General features: G+C 42.3%; 1 protein-coding gene across 4 annotated transcripts in view; it reads left to right on the top strand.

The window, feature by feature from the left end:
* Positions 1 to 15,675, top strand: part of SHQ1 (SHQ1, H/ACA ribonucleoprotein assembly factor) — an 85,678-nt gene extending 70,003 nt beyond the window's left edge. For all 4 annotated transcript variants that reach the window (XM_090022459.1, XM_090022457.1, XM_090022458.1 and 1 more), the window contains exon 12: positions 14,500 to 15,675. In XM_090022459.1, coding sequence (XP_089878585.1) covers positions 14,500 to 15,151 — 652 coding nt within the window. In that variant the 3' untranslated portion in view covers positions 15,152 to 15,675. The remainder of the gene's footprint in view (positions 1 to 14,499) is intronic.
* Positions 15,676 to 20,622: the final 4,947 nt, after the last annotated feature.

Raw genomic sequence — 20,622 nt, forward strand, 5'->3', positions numbered from 1 at the left:
CAGAAGGGTTCTTCCTGCTTTGAAAAAGTTTTTTTGCTCCTTTGATCTGGACTTCTAAAACGTGGAAGCACAGCCCTGCATTTTATAGGGAGAGGAATTAATTTTCAAGACAATTGCTTTTACCTGAGGCTCTCATTTTCATTGCACTTTTTTTGTAGGTCTCCTAACTTCATAGCAGAAGAGTTGGGCTGAAGTGAAGAATTTGGTATCTGACCCAGCTTATTGATTTCAGGATCCAAATCTTGCTTTGGGCATGAGAGGTCATTCTCTAGGATTTAAAACTGAATGAGCCAACTGCTTGCTGAGGGCTAGACAAATATTTGCCTGGGCCCTGCCTTGAGCAGGGGGCTGGTCTAGATGACCTCTTGAAGTCTTTTCCCATCAAATTTTTTCTGAGTCTGTATCCTAAGGGCCCCTCACAAGGAAACAATTAAAAAAAGTCAGACTCATTCATAGGAAAAACTGGGACGTCTCGAGGCTTACCAGTCCCTGCTCTCAGCAATTACAGGAGATTTATTGCCCGGGGTCTGGGAATCTAATGGCTAATTCTGCTGGAGGGAGCTCAGAATTCTAGTGGTCCTTGCTCCTGTGCCCAGGGGTAAATTATGACTTTCCCATAGAAGTAGTGATTTGTTTAGCCCTGAGTCATATGAACAAATACTGTTTGGTTTTTTTTATGTTTTGTGTGTGTGTGCGTGCTGCAGATAATGTTGTGAGTAGACGAACCTTGGTTCAGTTTTTACTCAAACCAGAGTAAAATGGTCCTGGTTTTGCAGCACACCCACTACATGTAGATCGTTTTATAGTCTAAAAAAAATCCAGGTTTTCTTTAATCTCACTGCTCTGATTTAATACAGCTTTGTATTTTAATGAGGAGTAGAAATGTTGTTCATTGGTGTTGATCTCAAAAATGATGTAAGCTAAATATCTAGTCATTTCAACAGGGTGATGGATCTCTTCTTGGATAGGTGATCTCTGGGGAACAGATACCATCTGAAATGCTAGAAGAGGTGTTGCTGATTTAGTAAATGCTGCCCTTTCCCATTTATTAATACCTCTTTGGTGTGTTAGAGGACACTGTGCTCTTGGACACGCTGGCCCAAATCCAATTCCACCCATAAGTCTTCTCTGCAGCTAGCACAAAAGGGATGCATCTTGCCTCAGGAGTGTGGTTGTAATCCACCCAGGGGGAGACGCAGCTCCTTTTCACTCGATGGACAGCCTACCGTGACCCCAGAAAACGCACCTAATCTGCAGAGATAAATGGCTCCCTTGTTCTGACAGTGGACAACCTTTACTATTCCAGTCCATCCGGAGGAGTGCATAGTGCTGTCTTGTTCTTTCAGCGTGGAGCTCTTATATGCCTACATCATATAGGAATCCAGCCTGTAGGATGGAGAAAAAGGACCCACCCCCCTTGAAGGTTAGGCTACTTACCCAGGAAGTGAGAGACCCAGGTTTCAAACCTTCCTCAGGTAGGGAAAGGAATTGAAACCCACATCTCTCAGTTCTCATCAAAGTGCCCTAACCACCAGGCGATGGGTTTAGGTAGGGCCAAGAGCATCCTCTACCCTTCCTGTTGAAGCTGGGCCACCGGGCAACCAAGAGCGAGAGTCACGGGGCCAGCAGGTGAGTGAGTAAGAGGCAATGGGAGTCTGGCTGAGTAAGGAGAGAGCTGTGCTGGCAGGGAGGGAGTCCTGAACTCTGGCCCCAGTACTATTTATGCATTTTAACCAAAGACTATTCAGTGCAGTAGGCACAAACAGGATTTTCCTCCTCCTCCTCACCACCACTTCAAATGGTCATTAGCCATGGGTGGTCTTTGACTAGGGATTGGGGGACTTAAAACAGGTTCTTTTTAGCTGGGTTAAGAACTCAGCGTACCCTAAGCGGAGGTGGCCGCTTCGGTGGAACGCTTCTGAGTGTGTTCAGAAGGCCAAAATGGACATGGGGAAGGAACTTAGATCTTTGCGGCTTTTGTGCAAGGTGAAATAGGATTACATTTCGTGATTTAGAAGCCTAAAAGCTGCATAAATGCCTCAAGGATGGAATAGCTTCTGGCCAGCCATGTTTTAGAGGATATAAACATTCCTAACCCTTGCGTTTATTAAAAGGACCTGTGGTGTTCTTTTTTAGATTAGTAGTGCAAGTCTGCCTTTGCCACACCCCTGCGGAGTAAGCACATGCCATGTCCATAAAAGTTTCAACTCTGCTTTTAATATATATACTTACTCTGCTTACTATATTTTTGCCTCCAGCCCAGACTTTAATGGGCAGTATTACTGTAGTTTTGCTAACACAGTCATTTTTCACTCAAGACGATGAACGTGCAGCATTCAAAATATGGTGGAGCTTAGGGGGGCTTAGCACCCCCATAAGAGAGCCCCCCCATAAGAAACAAGTGTCCCTGGCCTGCCCCATGCCTTTCTAAACAGCTTAGGCGGTGGTGGCAGGAGCAGCAGCAGTGGCTCCTTCCGGTTTCCACAGCTGCAGACCCCCCCACCAAAGAGTCGGTGTAATTCAAACCTTGTGAACCCATACTCAGTGTTGGATAAAATGAAACCCATGTATAATTTGTACAAGAATAGCAATTTGTACAAGAATAGCAATTTTTTTGTAACCAGGGTGAAGGAAAAAAATGAAAATAAAGAGCATCACCATTAGAACGATTACCATCATGGATCCTGCTTTTCTCTGATTAAAAAAAATCTAAAATTCTCTGATTTAGAAGAACACCCAAAATCCACATTTTTCCATGATTAAAACAAAACACCACTGTATATTATTTGGATTGATATAGTGTTTTGTTTTAATCGTGGAAAACTGTGTATTTGCATTTGCTTGCTTGTTTAAATAAAAAAAATTTGGATTTTTTTATTAGAGAAAACCAAGATCCCTGATATCATCATCCTCACCACCACTATTGATAGAGTGTATAGGCATGTCTCAGATTGTTTTGAAATATTGAGGAGAGGCCTGAGCTGTCTAATCTTAATGTTGGATTGCAGAATAAAAATAGTGTAAATTAGGTTCATTTTTAGGTGTATGTGTTACCTTGCTTAGAGCATGAAGGTATTCATAGGTCCTAATAAGCATTATAAGGCCTGTTTTTTGGCTGACTACAGAGCTTACCTTTTAAAGCCATTTGACTAGAGTTGCCAGTAGCTGAATATCTTATAACTTGAAGCACTCATTAGAAATAACCTTGAAATTGTAATGAGTAGTATTGAAATATGGCATCTCATGTAAAACGCATATGCTAAAAGGTGCAGTTGAGTCAGACTTTATCTTCAGGCACATTTTGAAGCTTATTTTATCTTTTGTAACCCATTGCTTTTTAAAGAGTAGTTTCAGCAAATGGATGGTATGTATAATTTGATGAGTTTCATGTTATTGTAGCTAAATGACCATTTGTCAGGATTATTTCTGAAAAGTGTCCTACACTAATCTTCATTGTTGGGTCATTTGTGCTTGTGTGTGCATGTTGACTACGTATTTCTAAATTAATGAGATCCGATTTTGCATTCTACATCATCACTGCTCTATTTTGTACGCTAGTGATGGATCAAGCCTGCTCTTACGGTCTCGCATATTTTATTGAAAGCTAATTGTCTTCCTCTTCTGTAGAATAGTAGTTAAATCAATGTCATTTTTTTCTTCCTAGCTGTTTTGAACTATTTTTCAGATTTAAAGGAAACTTTTCTTTTTCAGTTTAACATCCATCTAAGGGCAGTATGTTGCCCTCAATCACCGCCCTTAAGTTTAAGTAATATTAGACTTTGTTTTCTCTGGATGTCAAAATATGCCAACCCCGTAATTTACAGTGTTACCCTTGGGTTTTTCATTACTGATGTCAAGAGATGTTCCCAGAAGAGCAGCAAAATCTAATCACGGTTTTGGCTGTTGAAACACCTGTCCAGGACCTGATGAAAACTTATTCTTTAAAACCTAAATTTTAAAGAATAATTTATTTTCCCTGAAATACATAGGAAAAAAAATGAAGGCTTTTGTTCTTTTTCCCTCTTGAATCAACTTCCTTTCTTGTTTTCTATTCTGCCTTGATGATAGCACAGCCATCTAACTTAGTTGAGCCTTCTGCTTCAAAGGACCCCAAACATGAGGCCTACTGCCACCTGGGAATTAGTTTTTATCAAGATCATGGCAAAGTTCCTGTGGGAAGTTAATGTTGACATTATTGGCTTTAACTGTTGGGGATTACACTCAGCAGTGTTTCTTCCTGATACTCCCTAGGATCTAAACTTAATATGTATCGGGCTGGAAGGCAGCGACAGCCCAGCAAGCTGGAGCCAACATGTGCGTGGAAACAGTGAGAAGGGGCTGAGCCTCTATGGATGCCCTGTGCTCTATTTAACTTTTGTTCAATATTGACTATTCCTTCAGAAATATAAATGGCCCTCCTGCTGTTTGTGTTGTACCTGTTAGGTAGAAAAACAGACAGCTTCCTTGGCTTTTATAGTTTTGCCTAACATTTCAACAGTTTGTGCAGATGCTACGTTCATACCTTGGTCAGTACTCCAGTAATTTCCCACTGGCAAATGTCACTAAAAATGACTGGAACCACTCTGCTTTGGAATAGTGTTGATATTGAGCATGCAATGTGCTGCAGTGACAGTATTACTTCTTGAGTTGGTTTAAGACTTACGATAGATCTAGCTAAGGAATGAGTAGTTGTGGGCAGTTGCAGTCAGGGTTGTCAGGGATGATTCTGAATCAGTCCCAGGTAGACCTCTCCTGATGGACTGTACCGCCCATTTGCTATTACTTTTTATATGATCTAACAAGTGCAGCATTTAATGGAGCTTCTTCTACGTAGTACATAAGTGTGACCTTGGCAGACCCTTACTGAGAGCAGAAGTTTGACTTTGCCCCTTTTCTCACTGAAACCGAGTATCTTCTCTTAAAATAAAAGTCCTGTACTTGGGTGATTATTACTAATGCCCTACAATCCAGCATCTAGGAAGGCTTCAGCTGGGTAAAGCTGCAGCTTCCCTCAAAGGTGAATCCCATGTGTCCAGACCCCCTGTTGAGTAGAGGTCAGTTAAAGAACTGCTCCTGTTAAATCAGTCATCTCTACTGGTTGGCTTAGGATGCTAATGTTGTTTTGTATTTGACTGCATATCAAGGCATTGCAGCTTGCCAGGGGGGATAGATATTAGCAAAGACAAACCCCATTTTGTCAAGTGGTAGAGCCCAAGGAAACCATGGAGAGTGAGAGGAGCCTGCCCTGCATCGCCTCCCTGTTCAGAGAGGCTTGTCCTTTTTTTTTGACATTTAAAATCCTAGGTTTGCATCTAGGGCTTATCTGTCCTACAAAAGAAAGTTAGGGAGCTAGTAGCAGGGCAGAAGGACCTGCCCCTAGTTACAACACAGTTCACACCTATTGTGCAGATAGGCCTTAACCGCATCATATAGAGCATGTGAGATTTAGCTGATGTGGTTTACTGCTCACTTAGGTCCTGTCCAAACATCAGATTTTACATGCAGTGACCAGGACCAGAGACAATTTTGTTGCAACCAGATCCCTTGGCTGGATTCCTTTTGGCTGCTTCCTCCACTAAAGGCACAAGCAAGTGCAGTCAGATTAATAATTATAGCCTTTTCTTGGAGCACTGTGAAAAATGCACGTAATATCAGCTTAGCTTCGTTATACATGCACTCTGCCATGACAGCATCCACCCAGCACTTCAAGGCAACATAGCAAATGTAGGCAGTAAGAATGCACTGTCGCTTTATACATGTATTGCGCCATCTCATGCTGTGCTATATCTAATTTACATTGTAAACTTCTCAGGGTAGCAAGCTGTCTTTATCTCTGCCAAATCAGTGATGCAGTAGAAACAATCCTCCTGTGGTGTTTAAAAAAATGAGGCAAACTGGTATTTACAAAAAAGGGAAATGTTTTATTCTGTTCTATTTAGTAGCAAAATGTCACTGAGCTGTGCCTTTAAGGCCTGTCCTGTCACTCTGGCTGCTGTGCTTATTTATAAGGGTGTACATATGCTGCACGATGGTGAAGTTGTGTAATTTTTGTGGTGGTGATGGATGTGGCATGGCTAAATCCCATGCAAAATGTGGAACATCTATTGCTCACTGTGAGTTTAATCCATTCAGGTGTTTACTGCTTGGATGAAATCACTCAAGTGTTGCTGTATTGGGCAGCCTACCTGCAGGATAGAAAGGCCTGACTCAGTAGCTTTCGTGTCATTTAGCATTCCTGTGTCACGTTATTTCTGGCTGACGGCTGCATTACTTGGGGGAGGAGAGCATACACACTACTTGTACTACAAACTAATATTTAGTTGAAAACAAAAGAAAACCCCAAACTACAGAGCATTGTAGAGCTGGATGAATGCCCCAAATTGTATATGTGTTCTAAGAATGCCACCCCCAGGTTTGCTTTGCTGTCCCACTACACACTTTATCACATACAGCTCTAATTCTCTAGGTAGCTTCTCCAGAAGCATGTAAAAACAATTTACCGTCATCAAACATGGACATAACACAGCGGACATCTACTCCCTGCGGGCACCGGGTCCCAAGGGAGACCTTGGGCTCCCTGTTAGCAGAGGCAGTGCAGAAAGCCAGCCCCCAGGAACAGCAGCTTTGTTGAGACGAGACATTTTCAAACCTTATATGCAAATAATATCATCTGATTGCATTTTAACTGAAACATTAGATGTTTTTGTATTCTAGTTGGTGTTTAGTTTGCAACTCCTTTCCCTCTCATGGCTGTCTTCCTGCTTCTGGCTTTGCTCAGCCTGCCCTCCAGGCTCCTCTGCATCCTTCTCTTTCTCCTCCTATTATGACTTTCTTTCCTCCTCCCCACTTCCCTTTGCTACCTTTTATACTACTTCCTTATTTATTAAATCCCTCCTGCCCTTCCTTTGGTTTTGACTTCTTAGTAAGCAACATGAGGCCAGGAGATGTGCCTTTACCTTTCACATTAGTCCAGATCAGTGGTTTTCAAACTCCTTTTGGCCACTTACCTCTTTACTTGCAAAATATTGCTGCTCATACTCCTTACACCCGATACATCTCTGCATGTTCACTGATAACAATGCACAGCAATGCCATTACTTACTGCATATTGATCAAACAGAAGTTTCACTGCCAGTATTTATAATTTAGGCACATGCCCCTTGGCAAAACACTCCGTACTGTTGGTGGGTATATCTGTACCTTCATTTGAAAACCACTAGTCTAGATGATAATGAGAAGGCAGTTGTCTTCAGGTGCATGGACAAGATCTCAGGTGCCTCCGTTGCTTGTCTGTTCCTCAAAGCTTGTGCATTAAATAGAACATGCATCTGATCAATTTAACCTGCAATTAAACATTTTCCCTAAGCAATTGACATCTTGACAAGTAATAATTACCATGCGTAACACTCTTGAAACCTATTATGCATGTTTATGTGAGATCACTTGTTACCATAATAATAAGATATCATTACTAGAAACGTGCCTGCTAAATGAGCACATCTTAAAATGATCATGCAATTTCATTAACCATATTGAAAATTTTAAATATTTGTTACTTTTTAAGTACTTTTCAGGAGGTCTTGGAAGCAGCAGGTCCAGGCTCTCTGCTACAGCCCCCTTCTTTGTGGTCGCTGGTGTACGATCTCTTCTGTCCCTTCTCTTGGATCTGTGTCAATGATCAGATCAGACCCGTGACCTCATTTGGGAACATTTTCTGTGCTGTGATTCCTATAGATTGCCTTCACTGAGAGAAACCGCTTTATAACTCACATAGAAAGGACTCGGCTGTATCTCCCCAGTACTGGGCTGTTTCCTTAATAAGAGGATAGCCTGGCAGTTTTTTGTAACAGGTGTTTGCCAACTGCAGTTGAGATTTGTTTATCTCCTAAATAGCAAACAGAAACTTTTTTTTTCCCTGAGTGGCTGTTGTCAACGGCTCATCAGATGTTTACTTGCCTTCGTTCCTCTGCAGCTCAAAATATGCAAGTGCAGTCCATAGTTTGTTTCCTGAGGCCGAGTCTTCAAGCCCTGCCTACAAAGCTCTGAGTGCTTCCTCGCTGAAGAGGCAGAAACACCCCTTTCTGTCGGCACAGGTCCACCACCCTGTCACAGGGTGCAAGGTTTCTGCTAGCTGCCACAGGCGGTTCAGCAGCTGGCGCTGTCCCAGGGTCCACACTGCTGTCATAGAGGAGCCATGCAGCTTTCTCAGAAATGTGTCTATCCCTGGGGGTGGAAGCTGTCCAGCCACCAGTTTCTGCCAGCTTTGGCAGTGTAGACCCGGTCCGAGTCTTCAGCTACACTCAGACATCGATATTCCAGGTCTGTAGGGTTTTTTTCTTTTTCAAAGACCATCAAAAATAAGGGAAGGACTTCTTGGAAAGGAAAGTACTCCATGTTATCAGGGTTCCTTTTCTTCCTCTTCCTTCTCTCCCAGAAGGCACCCTTTCTCTTACCCGCCCAGGAGCCAACCAACCGGTTGTGAGCTGTACAAAAGTATACGTCCGGTCACCTTGTTCTTTATCTTCTCAGCCACAGAAATGGAGACTGCAGAATTGCTTTAGCAAAGGTTAATAACAGCTGAAAATGGTTAGAAACGTGCACATACAGAGTCTTTCATGAGAAGTGCACATAGTTATGCTTTTGTTGAAATCAAACATTGACAGTCTACTTGAATGATATGTAAGAAAGTATGCTGGTTAAAATCATGAAGAGTCCTTAAATGTGGAATAAGCAATAGCATCTCCACAATTTTTTTACAATGATATATGCAATACATAGACAAGCGGCTCTCCAAGTAAATACTTACAGAATCTGAACACCAGGAAATGTCTTGTTTTACTAAAGCAGAAAGCCACATTTCTCAGGGACACACTGTGGATGATGACTCCACAGCTCTTGAAATCGGCCTGTTCTGGATTCAGATCCATCCAGGGCGTGGTTGTTTGTGGTTCTGCTTTAACTTACCATAACTAAACCAAATGACCATATACAGAATCAAGTTGTAGTAATGTTAACATTGCAGGGCAGTCAGTCACAAGGAGGTATTCAGCAGAACTTGCTTGGGACAAGAAGATGCTGTGCTCTTTTATGCTTCTGTAAGACCTGAAATGACCTGAAAGCAGAGAGTAGTTTCTGCTTAATTTTGCCTTAGGGGGTTTGAACTTTGCATGCTTCTGTTTTCCTGGAAGAGACTGTAGAGAACTAGAGCATTTGTAACAGTAAAGTTTAACATATACCAAGAAGTGGAAACCAGAATAACTGAAAGGAAGAGAGATTTTGTTCAGGCTGCCTAAAATCTTTTGAACTCAATTGCATGCCACTGAAGGAAAGACGAAAAATGTTGTAGTCCTTCAAATGATGGCAAAGCAAATGCCTGCTCTAGTTCTCTGGACCTTTGCTTCACCAAAGGTAACAGAGACCAGTCAAGCAGGGGAGAAACAGTTTTAGGTTTTCTTCATAAAGAAAGAAGATCAAGGGGCCCAAATCTATTTTCTTCCCTTTCCAGGCCACACTACAGTAAAGCTGCCACCCTGCACTTGTCATCTAATTAGTGAGCTGCTGTGCTTGAACTGCAGAAAAGGACGAGGGTGCCACGCTTAGCTTTGGATTTCCTCGGTTTTGAGTAGCAGCAGAAGCTGCAATGTAATGACCATGCGGTTCTGAAATGAATACAATCCAAGAGTGAAAGACTGGTTCGGAGCCATTCCTCAAGTTTGTTAAGCCAAGCCTGCAAAGCTGCTCACAAGCCAGCATTACAGGCGAATGCAAGATCCCCCTGTGTATAGGTCTCATCATAGGCTGCACTGCCCCCTCATCTAGCTAGGCAGAAGATGTGGCTACAGTGCCCTGTACCTTTTTTTAATCTCTTGGCCAAAAGAGCCTTCCCGGGTTCTCAGCATCTAAGGCAGGGATGGGCAATTATTTTGGGCCAGAGGCTGCTTACTGAGTTTTGGCAAGCCATCAAGGGCTGCGTGGCAGGCAGCCAGGAGTAGATGCATATTAATTTTCTAAAATTTTTAGGGGCCCCGCAGGCCGGATAGAAGGGCCTGGTGGGCCACATCCAGCCTGCGGGCCACATTTTGCCCACCCCTGATCTAAGGCGACTTAGAGCAGTCTTCCATGCTCCTCAGTATCAGTGAAACCAGCAGAACTCCCCTGGCCTAAAACCTGCACCCCACCCCCCCAGCTTCTTCTGAGCTTGCCAAGAACTTGTACGACAGCTCAGGCGATAGGCACCTATTGGCAGTGTAGGCAGTCGCACAACTCCCCAGTTCCTTGAACATGAACGAGTCCAGCAACTGCAGAGTTTAGGAGGACAGATGGAACGGTTGGCTCTGAGAGCCCTTGCTAATCCACTTAGAGTGCTCACAATTGCTTTATGCATCTTGCTGGGAAGTAGCTAATTTTGTTTGTGACTTTTTTTCTATCTCCTTTCCTTGTTTAAGGTGAAGAATCTGTCCTTTCTCAGCAACTTTGGTGACTCTTCCAGCATAAAGAGAGAGATACAGATCTTTTGGCACAGTTTTATTATGAGATCAATGAAGACTGTTATGTTCCAGTCTAATTAGATCAGTGCGTAAGATTTAAACCAAGGCTTTTCAAGATTGAGACTGCTCGCTAGTGCTGGCTCATACCCTTTCAGTAGTACAAGCTTTTGTTAGCTCCCTTATGACCTGCTTCTCTCAGACATCTACTCATTCAGCCATTTCCTCTGGATTCCCTGTTTAATATGTTGTGTCAATACTGAAAGGACAAGAAGTTGCTTCTTCAGAGATTGCACCCCTTTCTTTATATTGCTAGTTAGTAATATAGCCATACATACTACATTTTTGTTAAGTAGCAGAATATAGACGTGGAGGAGCCAAAAGAGTGTATTGCTGCATATTTTCTTCTTGAAGTCTGGACTATCAGTACTCAAGGGCACAGATAATTGTATGTTATTAGTCAAAAATGGTTTACTTCTGTAAATTTGCCTAGCACTTTACAGACATATTTCTGTCTCATAAGTGCTACTGGTATAGGTGCCTCGAGAGAGGAGGAGAGACTATTTTGGAAGTTGCAGAAGAGGCGAGAAAACTGAATTTTTTGGAATAAGTTTTTTTTTTTTTTTTTTTTTTTAAGGGGCTATGTTGGGGGGGGGGGTGGCGGGGAGCACTTTCCAGCGAAGGGTTACGAATGAAAAAAGAGAAGAAGAAGAAAGGGAAAAATACAAACATGATTGAGAAGGGGGCAAACCTGTGTAGGGGGGAGTTTTAATAATAGAGCCTTTTAGCTGAGAAGAAAAGGGTTTGGTGTGAAAGAGGAAGGGAGCGGCTTCTGGCTGGAGCTGAAGGTGAGAGGAAAACACTTCTCCTCCTATGGGCAGTCACAGTTTTCAGTAAAAACCAAAAGATGGCAATTTAAATGATAAAGGAACACTTTACACAGCATGGGTTTTGCCAGGGGAGCTCATTGCCACAAACTGTGGCTGAGCTCAGGATTTTTAAAAAGGTCTGCACTGTTAACAAAAGCAGTGGGGTTAAAAAGTAAAGATTAAAAAATGAACAGCGGAAATTATATAAACCCATGTGTCCTGAGGCATAAGCCAAACGCTCATTAGTGGAGTTAGGAAACATTTTCCTTTAGGGCACAAACCTCTACTCCAGCCTACCACTTTCTTTTGAAGCAATTAGCCGTTATCGCTGGCAGAGACAGGGCAGGCGACCCCCAAAGCTGATCCTGGCTGGCAATCCCTATGTTCCCCGTCAACTTCTTGTTTTTGAGGAAAATCCAGATGAAGATGATTGGGTGGGAAGTTATGAATAAACCGCTCTGGGATTACTTAGCGAAGTAAAGTTAGCTTACTGAATAATTTAAATAGAGTGGCGTCATGTATTTGCATCAGGGGCTCGCAAATAAGTCTGGTTTAATACTTATGCTCAGATTTTGGGGGTTTTTTTAAAACTTTTATTGAACTTCCACTATTCTTTATAAACACTGTTATTTCAGAGTTTTCTCGTCCTTCAGTTGAACTGAGGAAGTTAACCCACAAGCCCTGTTAGGTTCAAGCTTTGCATTTAAATCCTGCACTTTCTCTGTAAAAATGTGTAAGAAACTGCATTAAGTTCCCCTTCCCCCACCTTTTTAAATACAATTCCTTTAGGAGAAGAAAAAAATTGCACAGTCTGTGTTATACTGAGTAATTATCCCCCCTGGGAAGTAGAATATAAAGATCTTTAAAATCATTCAGCTGAGAGAACAAGCACTTTAACTTTTGCCTCGCAGGAGTCATGTATTACATTATCAGCTGCTTGCTCCAGTGTCAGTGTGTCATGCCTTGCAGGTTAGCAGGTTTTGGCAGAGGAAATGAAACCCAGTCAGTTACTGCAGGATTTATAGTAGACCTGCTGTTGCAGGAAGTGGTGAAAAGTTGATTGATAGTCTGAGGCAAAACTCTACAGCAAGAAACAGGATGTATGTTTGCTATTTATACCTGTTTTTCTTTTTTCCCCCACATTTTCAAGGCACTCTTGCTTTTTTGTTCTCTGCCTTTGTAAATGTGGCACAATTGTCTGGGAAGGCACAAACTTTTATGGCTGTGGCTGCACTCAAGGAGGTTGCTAAGCTTAGAAGTTGACCTCCTGTATGTGTTGTCTCCCATAGTTGCCCTTACCTAAAGGGTCCAGACATTGTTTCTTAGCTACAGTACTAAATACTTGCATACAAAATCCACTGCTGATTTATTGTGCAGCTCATTTTACAGCAGGTGCAGCAGTCCTGTTATGAGCGGGGAAGGAGTGTGCCTGTGAAATAGAGCCATAATAAGTTGCCTGGTTTCAGCTTATCTTCTTTGAACTTTGTGTTTCGGGAGAGATCAGCTTTGGAGACTCATTGGTGTGAGTCAGTGAATTGCCTTTTAAATCTACCCCTTTTGCGATGCTGTCTTTTTAACAAGTCTAATGAACTATTTTGTATCCAAAAGAATTGTTTAATTTAAATGTGTCATTCAGAACAAGACTTGAATAGATGAGGGTTTTTTTTCCTGAAGAATACATTTTTAACATATAGTAATAAAAATATGAATTAACTTTATTATTGCAGCAGGATTTTTTAAATTCTTGGCATGAATCAGAATTTCAGCAAAAGGAGAGTATTAGGATCATTAAGGATGGGGAAAAAAGGGGTATCCAGTTTAAAAAAGTAGGCTTTAGAGAAGCATTTAAAATCAGGGGAAGAGCAGAGTGGTTTGGAGGATGGTTGTAGATGACAGTGGTCATTTAGGGGCGTAGAGGTTGGAAAGGGTTGAGGGAAGTGGATTTGGAATGAGTGCATCTACATGTACATTAACGTGCCATAATTACGATGCATTAAGATTAGGACCTGTAATAACAGGTACTCATTTTAACGCGCTGTAATTGGTGCTACTGTACGTTAGCTCAGATAAACACTTTTTACATGATGTTAATGCACATTAGACTGCGCATGGTTTTTGCTAGCTGAGCTAATGCACAGTAGAATTGGTCTTCTGCTCCTTAAGCATCTTGTGTAGATGGGCCCACTGGGGGAGATCCTCATGGAAGAGTTACTCATTGTAGAAATCTGGTAGCTTTCTGATAAGCATGAAAATTGTGTCCTGAATTCATTTTGATTTTGGTCTGTTGTGTTCATTTTGCAAATTTCCAGTTCTCTAAACATCTTTCCTTTGTTGTCAATTTAATACATGTATTGTCTGCATAACTTATCTCATGTAGTTAAATAAAAACAAACTCAGAACCAGGTTTCCTAAGTTTGGTAATATTTGTATCACAGAGGTGCTCACTTACTTAGGAGGTATGTTGATGTACCATCATTTCTGTCTATTAAAATAAAAATGTAGTAGGGGATGGGGGGGGGCTCAAAATGTAACTAATAAAAGTTGTTAAGATAATTCAGAAAGTGTCCCAAGGTAACAAAGGAGAATTAATTGGAGGGAGGGAAATAAAAGCTTAGAATAGTAAAAAGTACCCCAGTTAAAGAAGCTGATCAACTATATTGCAAATGTATTGAATTTAGAGGACACCTTGAAAAGATTTTCTGTGTCTAAGGAACTACATTGGGGCACGGTAAACCATTGCGCCTTTGCTCCTCCTGGACTCATGCCTAACCAAGCTGCCCTTTGGTTCAGGTGTTGCTGCTGTAGTTCAACACTGAAGAGACGAACTAGGTGGTTTCATCATTTTAAGCACAGTTGATTCCCATTTCAGTGCCTTGCTAAAACTTTTAGAGAATAAAGTACCTTCTTCTGGAACAAAGCCACTAAGTTTGCTGAGGTAAACTGATATAATTAGCTACTTGTATAAACCTTTGTGGCAGTGAAGCAGCCTAAAATACAAGGGATGTGCTTTTTTTATAGCAGCCTGAAAAAGAAAACTGTTTACATAACAAATAAATAGTACACATGGTTAACTCCATGGCAGTTGTTAGCAAATAATAGATATTTTGTTTCTATATTTTAACAGTACATTTTGTTCTTTCTTTAAGGTCCAAAAAGTTGGCAGCACTTGGTAAATCTTTGGAGCAAGCCAAAATTACTAAAGCTCACCTAGGCTTTGAGCTAGAAGAGCTGGAAACAGCAGCAGTTCTAGTACAGGAGGAAGAAAGTGAGTTAAAAGCTGCTGGTGCAGTTTCCAAGCAACAGCTGCCTTCCTCTGAGTTAGAGACAAGTGACTCCGAAGAATCAAGCAGCACTTCATCATCTGAGACAGAAGGCTCTGATTCAGATGAACAAGAGTCCTCAACCAGTGAAGATGGGAAAATACATTCTTCACAAGGCACACTCCAAGAGAAGAGGACAGCCCCACTTATTGACTGTAATGGATTACGGCAAGAGACAAACACTTTGACACTAGATCTTAGTAATGAAAAATCAAAGGCTCCTTTACAATCTACATCTGTTCCTGGAAAACTGATAGAGGAATTAGGAAAGCAAATGCAGACTGCAATTAAGCTTTCAGAACAGCCTGAAGGATTGGCTGCTACCAGTTACACTGCTTTGCAGGAGAAAGGAGAAAATTGTGCAGCTGAACCCAAGATACTATCACAAGATCCTGCTGGAAAGGTAAATACATTGGATGTCTCTTCATGTAGAAACCCACTTCTTTTTCTAGACTGCACAAATGAAGATAAAGACTAAATAGATCTTGACCCTTTGGATGATAACTCAGTGCTATAATGAGATGCTCTTCCAGCTAACATGTGGTACAAGGAGCTGATGTTTTTCCTTTCTCATTTCTATTGACTGTTTTTAAACACAAGGATGCTTTGAAGGGAATCAGCAAGGCTGTTATCAAAACCATCATCGTTAGATTTATTTTTACATCAGTGATTCATCAGAAAGTAAAACGTTGATCCGTGAATGTGAGAACCATAACTTCAGTAAATACTTTTAGGAGCAGTTTTCAGAAAGGATAGTACTGGAATGAAGGCATAGTCCAATATAACCGAGTACAGTTACAGCTTCTTTAGGTGGGTGATATCTGTTTAGTAAATAACCTGCTATATGTATATGCATTTTTTATGATATTTTACAGCACTCTTTGATTTAAAGTATTTTATGGATAATTTCCTCACTTAAGAGTTTAATAAATCTAAATAATGCTGTCAGGTTTTATTTTGAAATCTAAATAATGTTCATGAAGTTTAACAAATAAATGATGTTTTTGTATGTTCCAGTGTTATCTTTTGGACTTATATTTCCACAGTGCTTGTATAAATAACACACTTCAGCACTTTCAGCAGTTACATTTATTCTTCTGAGCCATTTGTATTTTGTAAATGTGTTTCCATGCATGTATGTTATCAACAGCTGCTGTCACTTTAGAATAATGAAAGGCTGAATCATTTTATAGAAGTATTTCAGCTATGCTGTTAGCAACACTAACAGGCGAAACAGTATGATATAGTGATCTGAGCACAGGACTGGGAGCCAGGATTTCATGACTGTTAGCCTGAGCTCTGCTACTGATTTGCTTTGCATCCATGGGCAAGAGACATAGGGCATCTCAGTACCCTCCAATTTATGCCCAGAAATGCCACCGTGAAGCACTCACCATTCAATTGCTCCGGTTCTGCACGTGCCAGATTCCAAACGTAAGGCAGTATAACTGCTGGAGAGTGGCCCTGCTGCTGTGCCAGCAAACACTGCTGGGACCAGAACCCAGGAGTGGTATCGGGGTGCGCATAGGGCTGCCCTCAGGTGGCTGTGGTGCTTCGTTTGTGGGCAGGGCATTTGTCATAGTAGGACTGTGGGTACAGCATGGTGTGGACATGACCTTAATGCCCCTCTACCTTCTCTTCTATGCCAGTAAAGTCTGAATGATGCTTCCTATCACTTGAAAATGTGTGAGACCTACAGGTTTCCCTCGACAACCACTGGGTGTAGGTTCCTGAAAGTTACCGTGGTTGGCAAAACCGTGGCTGGCAAGAGACAAAAAGCTTGTGGAAAAAATGGCAGGTGGCAGGCTGATGCGCGGCCATGGAAAACCGTGGTTAGTCGAAACTGCATACCGTAGTTGCCAAAATGGTATGTAGAATATTAAGTGTGGATACCTAAAACTGCGGTTGGTGAGTGAAACCTGTAATTACTTTTCAACAAGTAGTAATGGTAATAGCAGTCTCACATTGTACAAATGAAATGTTGTATTTTAAGACCTGTATAACTAACCCATAAAAGACTGCTGCAGGACAAGAGGTGGCAAGAATGGCCCCTCCCTTCTTTTAGCATAACTAACATCTAAATGATCCCATTAGCCAGTGTTTGGGTAGTTTTTGTCAATGGGAGTTTTCAGCTCTTGAAACAGGCTGGTCTGCTGCTACTCCGTCCCTGGAAAAAGGTAACTGATCGGCAGTGCAGGATTTACGCCGTCCCGTAGGAACTGGGCTACGCCAGCCTCAGCTCGAATTTGTTCTTCCTAAGAAGTGCCTGCTCTTGCTCCTCAGCCTTTATTTATTGTTCCCAAAGCCCATAGAAAGTTGCAATCTTAAAAGCTTTAAGCTCTTCATTTCTTCTCAATAATCTCAGTGTACCTGACATCAGGAGACTTCTGCTCCAGCACCAACTACTTTTTCCTTTTCTTGGTTGGAACGGCAGCCTGCAGTTGTTTCAACGATCGTAGGTATCTGTGAGTCACTTAACCACACCTTGGTTTCTTCTTCCCGCAAGGGTGGAGTCTTTCTCATCTTGCTCGTCAGTGAGCTGTTGCTCTCCTCAGTACCAACAACCGAATCGAAATTGTAAGTGCAGTTATGCAGCACACATTCAAGAAGGACTGAGTGTGTTTATGTGAACGAGCGAGAGGGATAGAGAGAAAGTAAAAATAAAGGTGAACAGTGAAACTTCCCTTAGCTAGAAATGACGTGCAGAGTGCTGAGCTAATGCAATTTAGGGAAGGCAAGTTGCAGAAGTTAAAGGGGGTATATTTAAGGCCATGCCTTCCATGGTTTCATTTTTTTCTGCCACATCTTATGGCCAGCTGCCAAGGAGAACTGTTTTTCTCTGTTTTCCCAACAAATTTGCTGCCCTTCAGGGCCTAGCGACCTCTTTTTTTTTTTTTTTTTTTTAATAGTGAAAGTAATCTGTCTGGAAAGTACAAAAGTGGACACTGGCTCCAGTCAGTCAGGCACTTACTTGATCTTCCCAAGCGTGTCTATGGGAATATTTTTGGGCTGAAATACTTGTAGTATCTCCTAGAAGGCACATAGTAGCAAATCCTGTGTGCGAGGAATAGACAAAAAATGGTACCGTGTACATCTAAATGTTGAGGTCCTGCATTGTATGTTCCTTCTACCTTGCATAAGACACAGTCCCCTCCAGTCATGCCAACTTATTGGGTTTCCTTACTTCTCAGTCCCCTGACAGCTTCATGCATTCGTCCCCGTATTGGCCCCTATGCCTGGAGTATTTTTCTTGGTCAACAGTCTCCCCAGCCAAGCTGCCCTTCAGGAGTCTCCCATTTCAGTTTACAGCCAATCTCCGCTCCTGCCATCGTGCTGAGCTTGCTATGATAGACATGCAGCTAATCATCAACGCTAATATTACGAGTACTGAAATGTAAAAAGTTTATGAACAGTCTAGGTGACTGATGATAAGTTGTTGCATGTTGGGCGATTGGAATTTCTTCTAACTGTATTAATCTAACTTGCAAAGGAAGAAATAGAAGGTTTGTGACACATCTGTAATGCTCAAAATCAGTGGGGTCTGGGCATGATGGAGAAACCAAAGCTTCTCCGCGTGAACAAAGACACACCCTTGAAAGACATTGAAAATGATCCCAGCTGTTAACTTCAAGGATCCTGGCCTCATTCAGTTTCAAACCTTGGGGTATTTTTGACCAGAACTGGGAGTTAACAGATCAATGGGCTATAAACGGTTAAAAAGTGACCTGATTCCTGTCGAGGTGGGTGAGTAACCAAGGACGTTCCTGGGAGTTGTTGACGGAGAGAAGCTGACGTGGAAAGGTACAGCTGGAGAATCTAAAGGAAGCTAATCCTGCCGCAGTCTCCATGTAGAAGGTGATGAAAGACCTGATAAACTAGACATGCATATGTCCTTTATTGTTCTTAAAATATTTTTTTTCTCTGCAATGCTTGAGAAGTCATATTTTTCAAAGGAGGTAGTTTGCTTACTGATTACCACTATCATTGCTCCAGAGGGAATAGAACTGGCGACTCGGGTCATAAGTTAGACCTGCTGAAGTAGATCACATATGATACACAAGAGATTGCAGGTCTGGTCAAGAGAGTGGAAGAATCGTATGACTTCCCCCACCCAGGAGTCTCATGGTGGCTGGAGAGTCGATATCTCTGGGCACGTGCTTGGAGAGACCAGGAGAGGACAGAGGTACAGTAAACTGACACTCAGTGTCCTCAGACTGTTCTGGGCACTTCACATTAAAATCTAAAGCACGTCTAAACAGCAACAGAGGGGCCAGGCACCCACCGCAGAGCATGAGACTCCTGAAATGGAAGCAGGAAGTCCCCTTTTCCTGGACCTGGCTAAATTAAGCTGTCTGCAATGCTACAAAATTATTGCCACAAAAACATTGCAGTCTCACATTGTACAAATGAAATGCTGTGTTTTAAGACCTGTAACCTTGCTGTGCAGCTTCTGATACAGGGAGTAGTGCATGGAGGGCAGCAGGTCTCTGAGAAGGTTGCTGCCTGGTACAATACATTTGCAGTGTAGATATGCCCTCTAGGTATTGAAAAAAGGTTTCAGGCTAATGTTTTGCAAGTACAAATTTGCCTAAAGCTAGGGTGGCCAACTGTGGGCAGATTCTACCAGTGTCTGCACCAGGAGGCGGAGAGCCAGCGTAGTGAACTTCTTTGCTGTGTCTTGCCCCCAGCTGCTCTTGAAAGGTGGGACCGAAGCTTCCCTGGGATTTCCCAAGCCTCAGCTGCCAGAATAATCAACTGGAGCTAGTAGTAGCCGTCATAATTCAGAGCAGTGGAGAAGACAGGGTTATTTGGGCTTTCTTGCATCACCAGTGAAACCCCTGTTCTTCTCTCTGGGATAAGGAACCCCACGTCTCATAGGGCCAGGTTCTGTGGTCCACTGGAAACCTGTTTTGCAGTGTGCAAAAGACACTTTCCCTACTGCTGCTTCCTTTGGCCCCAGAGCCTGAGGGTCTCTTGTGTCTAAAACCCCAGTGGTGTCACACCCCTGTTTTGCCTAGATGTGCAGAGAGAAGGTCACCATTAGGTCTCATTCACAGCTCCTGGCAGTCCTACTACTGCCTGGGTAATTTCAGAAGGCAGTTACCGGCAACAGCTGGCAGTAGACCAGCAGGAGCAGCCTGCGTTCTTGCTCAAGGCCCCGGGAAGTCTACTCTCCTTGCTACTGCTTGGAGTCCTGCCAGCCATGGAAGGAGAGGGAATGTGTATGGCATAGTTATGACCTGGGTTAACATATGCTAGCTCTGCTGCCTTCAGCAAAGTTGCCTAAGTGTTATTTGGCGACCTGGTGAATGGGAATTGGTGCTGATGGTGCCTACAGGGAATAAAACCCAGCTCACTGAGTCTTGGCTTTGCAGGGCTAAAAGGAGTAATAGATATCTGTTTCATCACCAGTTAGCCAGTGTGACTGAATGCATGGCGTCCAGCTGTGTTAAACCCAAGGCACTTTGTCCTAGGATCCCTTCTATGAGCAGAACTGCACTTCCATGTGAAAAGCAGCCAGTGAAATCTCAGCTCCATCAAAGTCAATAGAAAATCTCTCCTGGACTTCAGCAGGGGAAGGATTTCCCCTGGTACACTGTCAAAAAAAAAAGACTGAACAGTTCATATTTTTGTTGTTAATTCAGCTTATTTTCTTTTCACCTGCCAGCTCGTTTTCTTTAAAGTTTATAAAGGTTTCATCCTGCCGCAAATGAAGAAAGCATTGATTAGACTTGATTTACCACAGTAAATGATAAATGTGCCAGCAAAATTGATTCACACCCCTGGAGTGAGTGGGCATGCAGGCCTCCATCGTTGACACGGCTAAATATTGTCAAAGCTGGTGCTGGCTGTCTCAAGGCTGGAGAAAACAAACAGGGAAACACATGTCAAATAGATAAATGGCTTTGCTGTTTAGAAGTCTCTGTGGAGGCCATTTGTCTCCAAGAT

Source organism: Crocodylus siamensis, chromosome 11 (assembly GCF_052110815.1).
Source record: "Crocodylus siamensis isolate JL-2025a chromosome 11, ASM5211081v1, whole genome shotgun sequence".
In the NCBI taxonomy this organism is placed as follows: domain Eukaryota; kingdom Metazoa; phylum Chordata; order Crocodylia; family Crocodylidae; genus Crocodylus; species Crocodylus siamensis.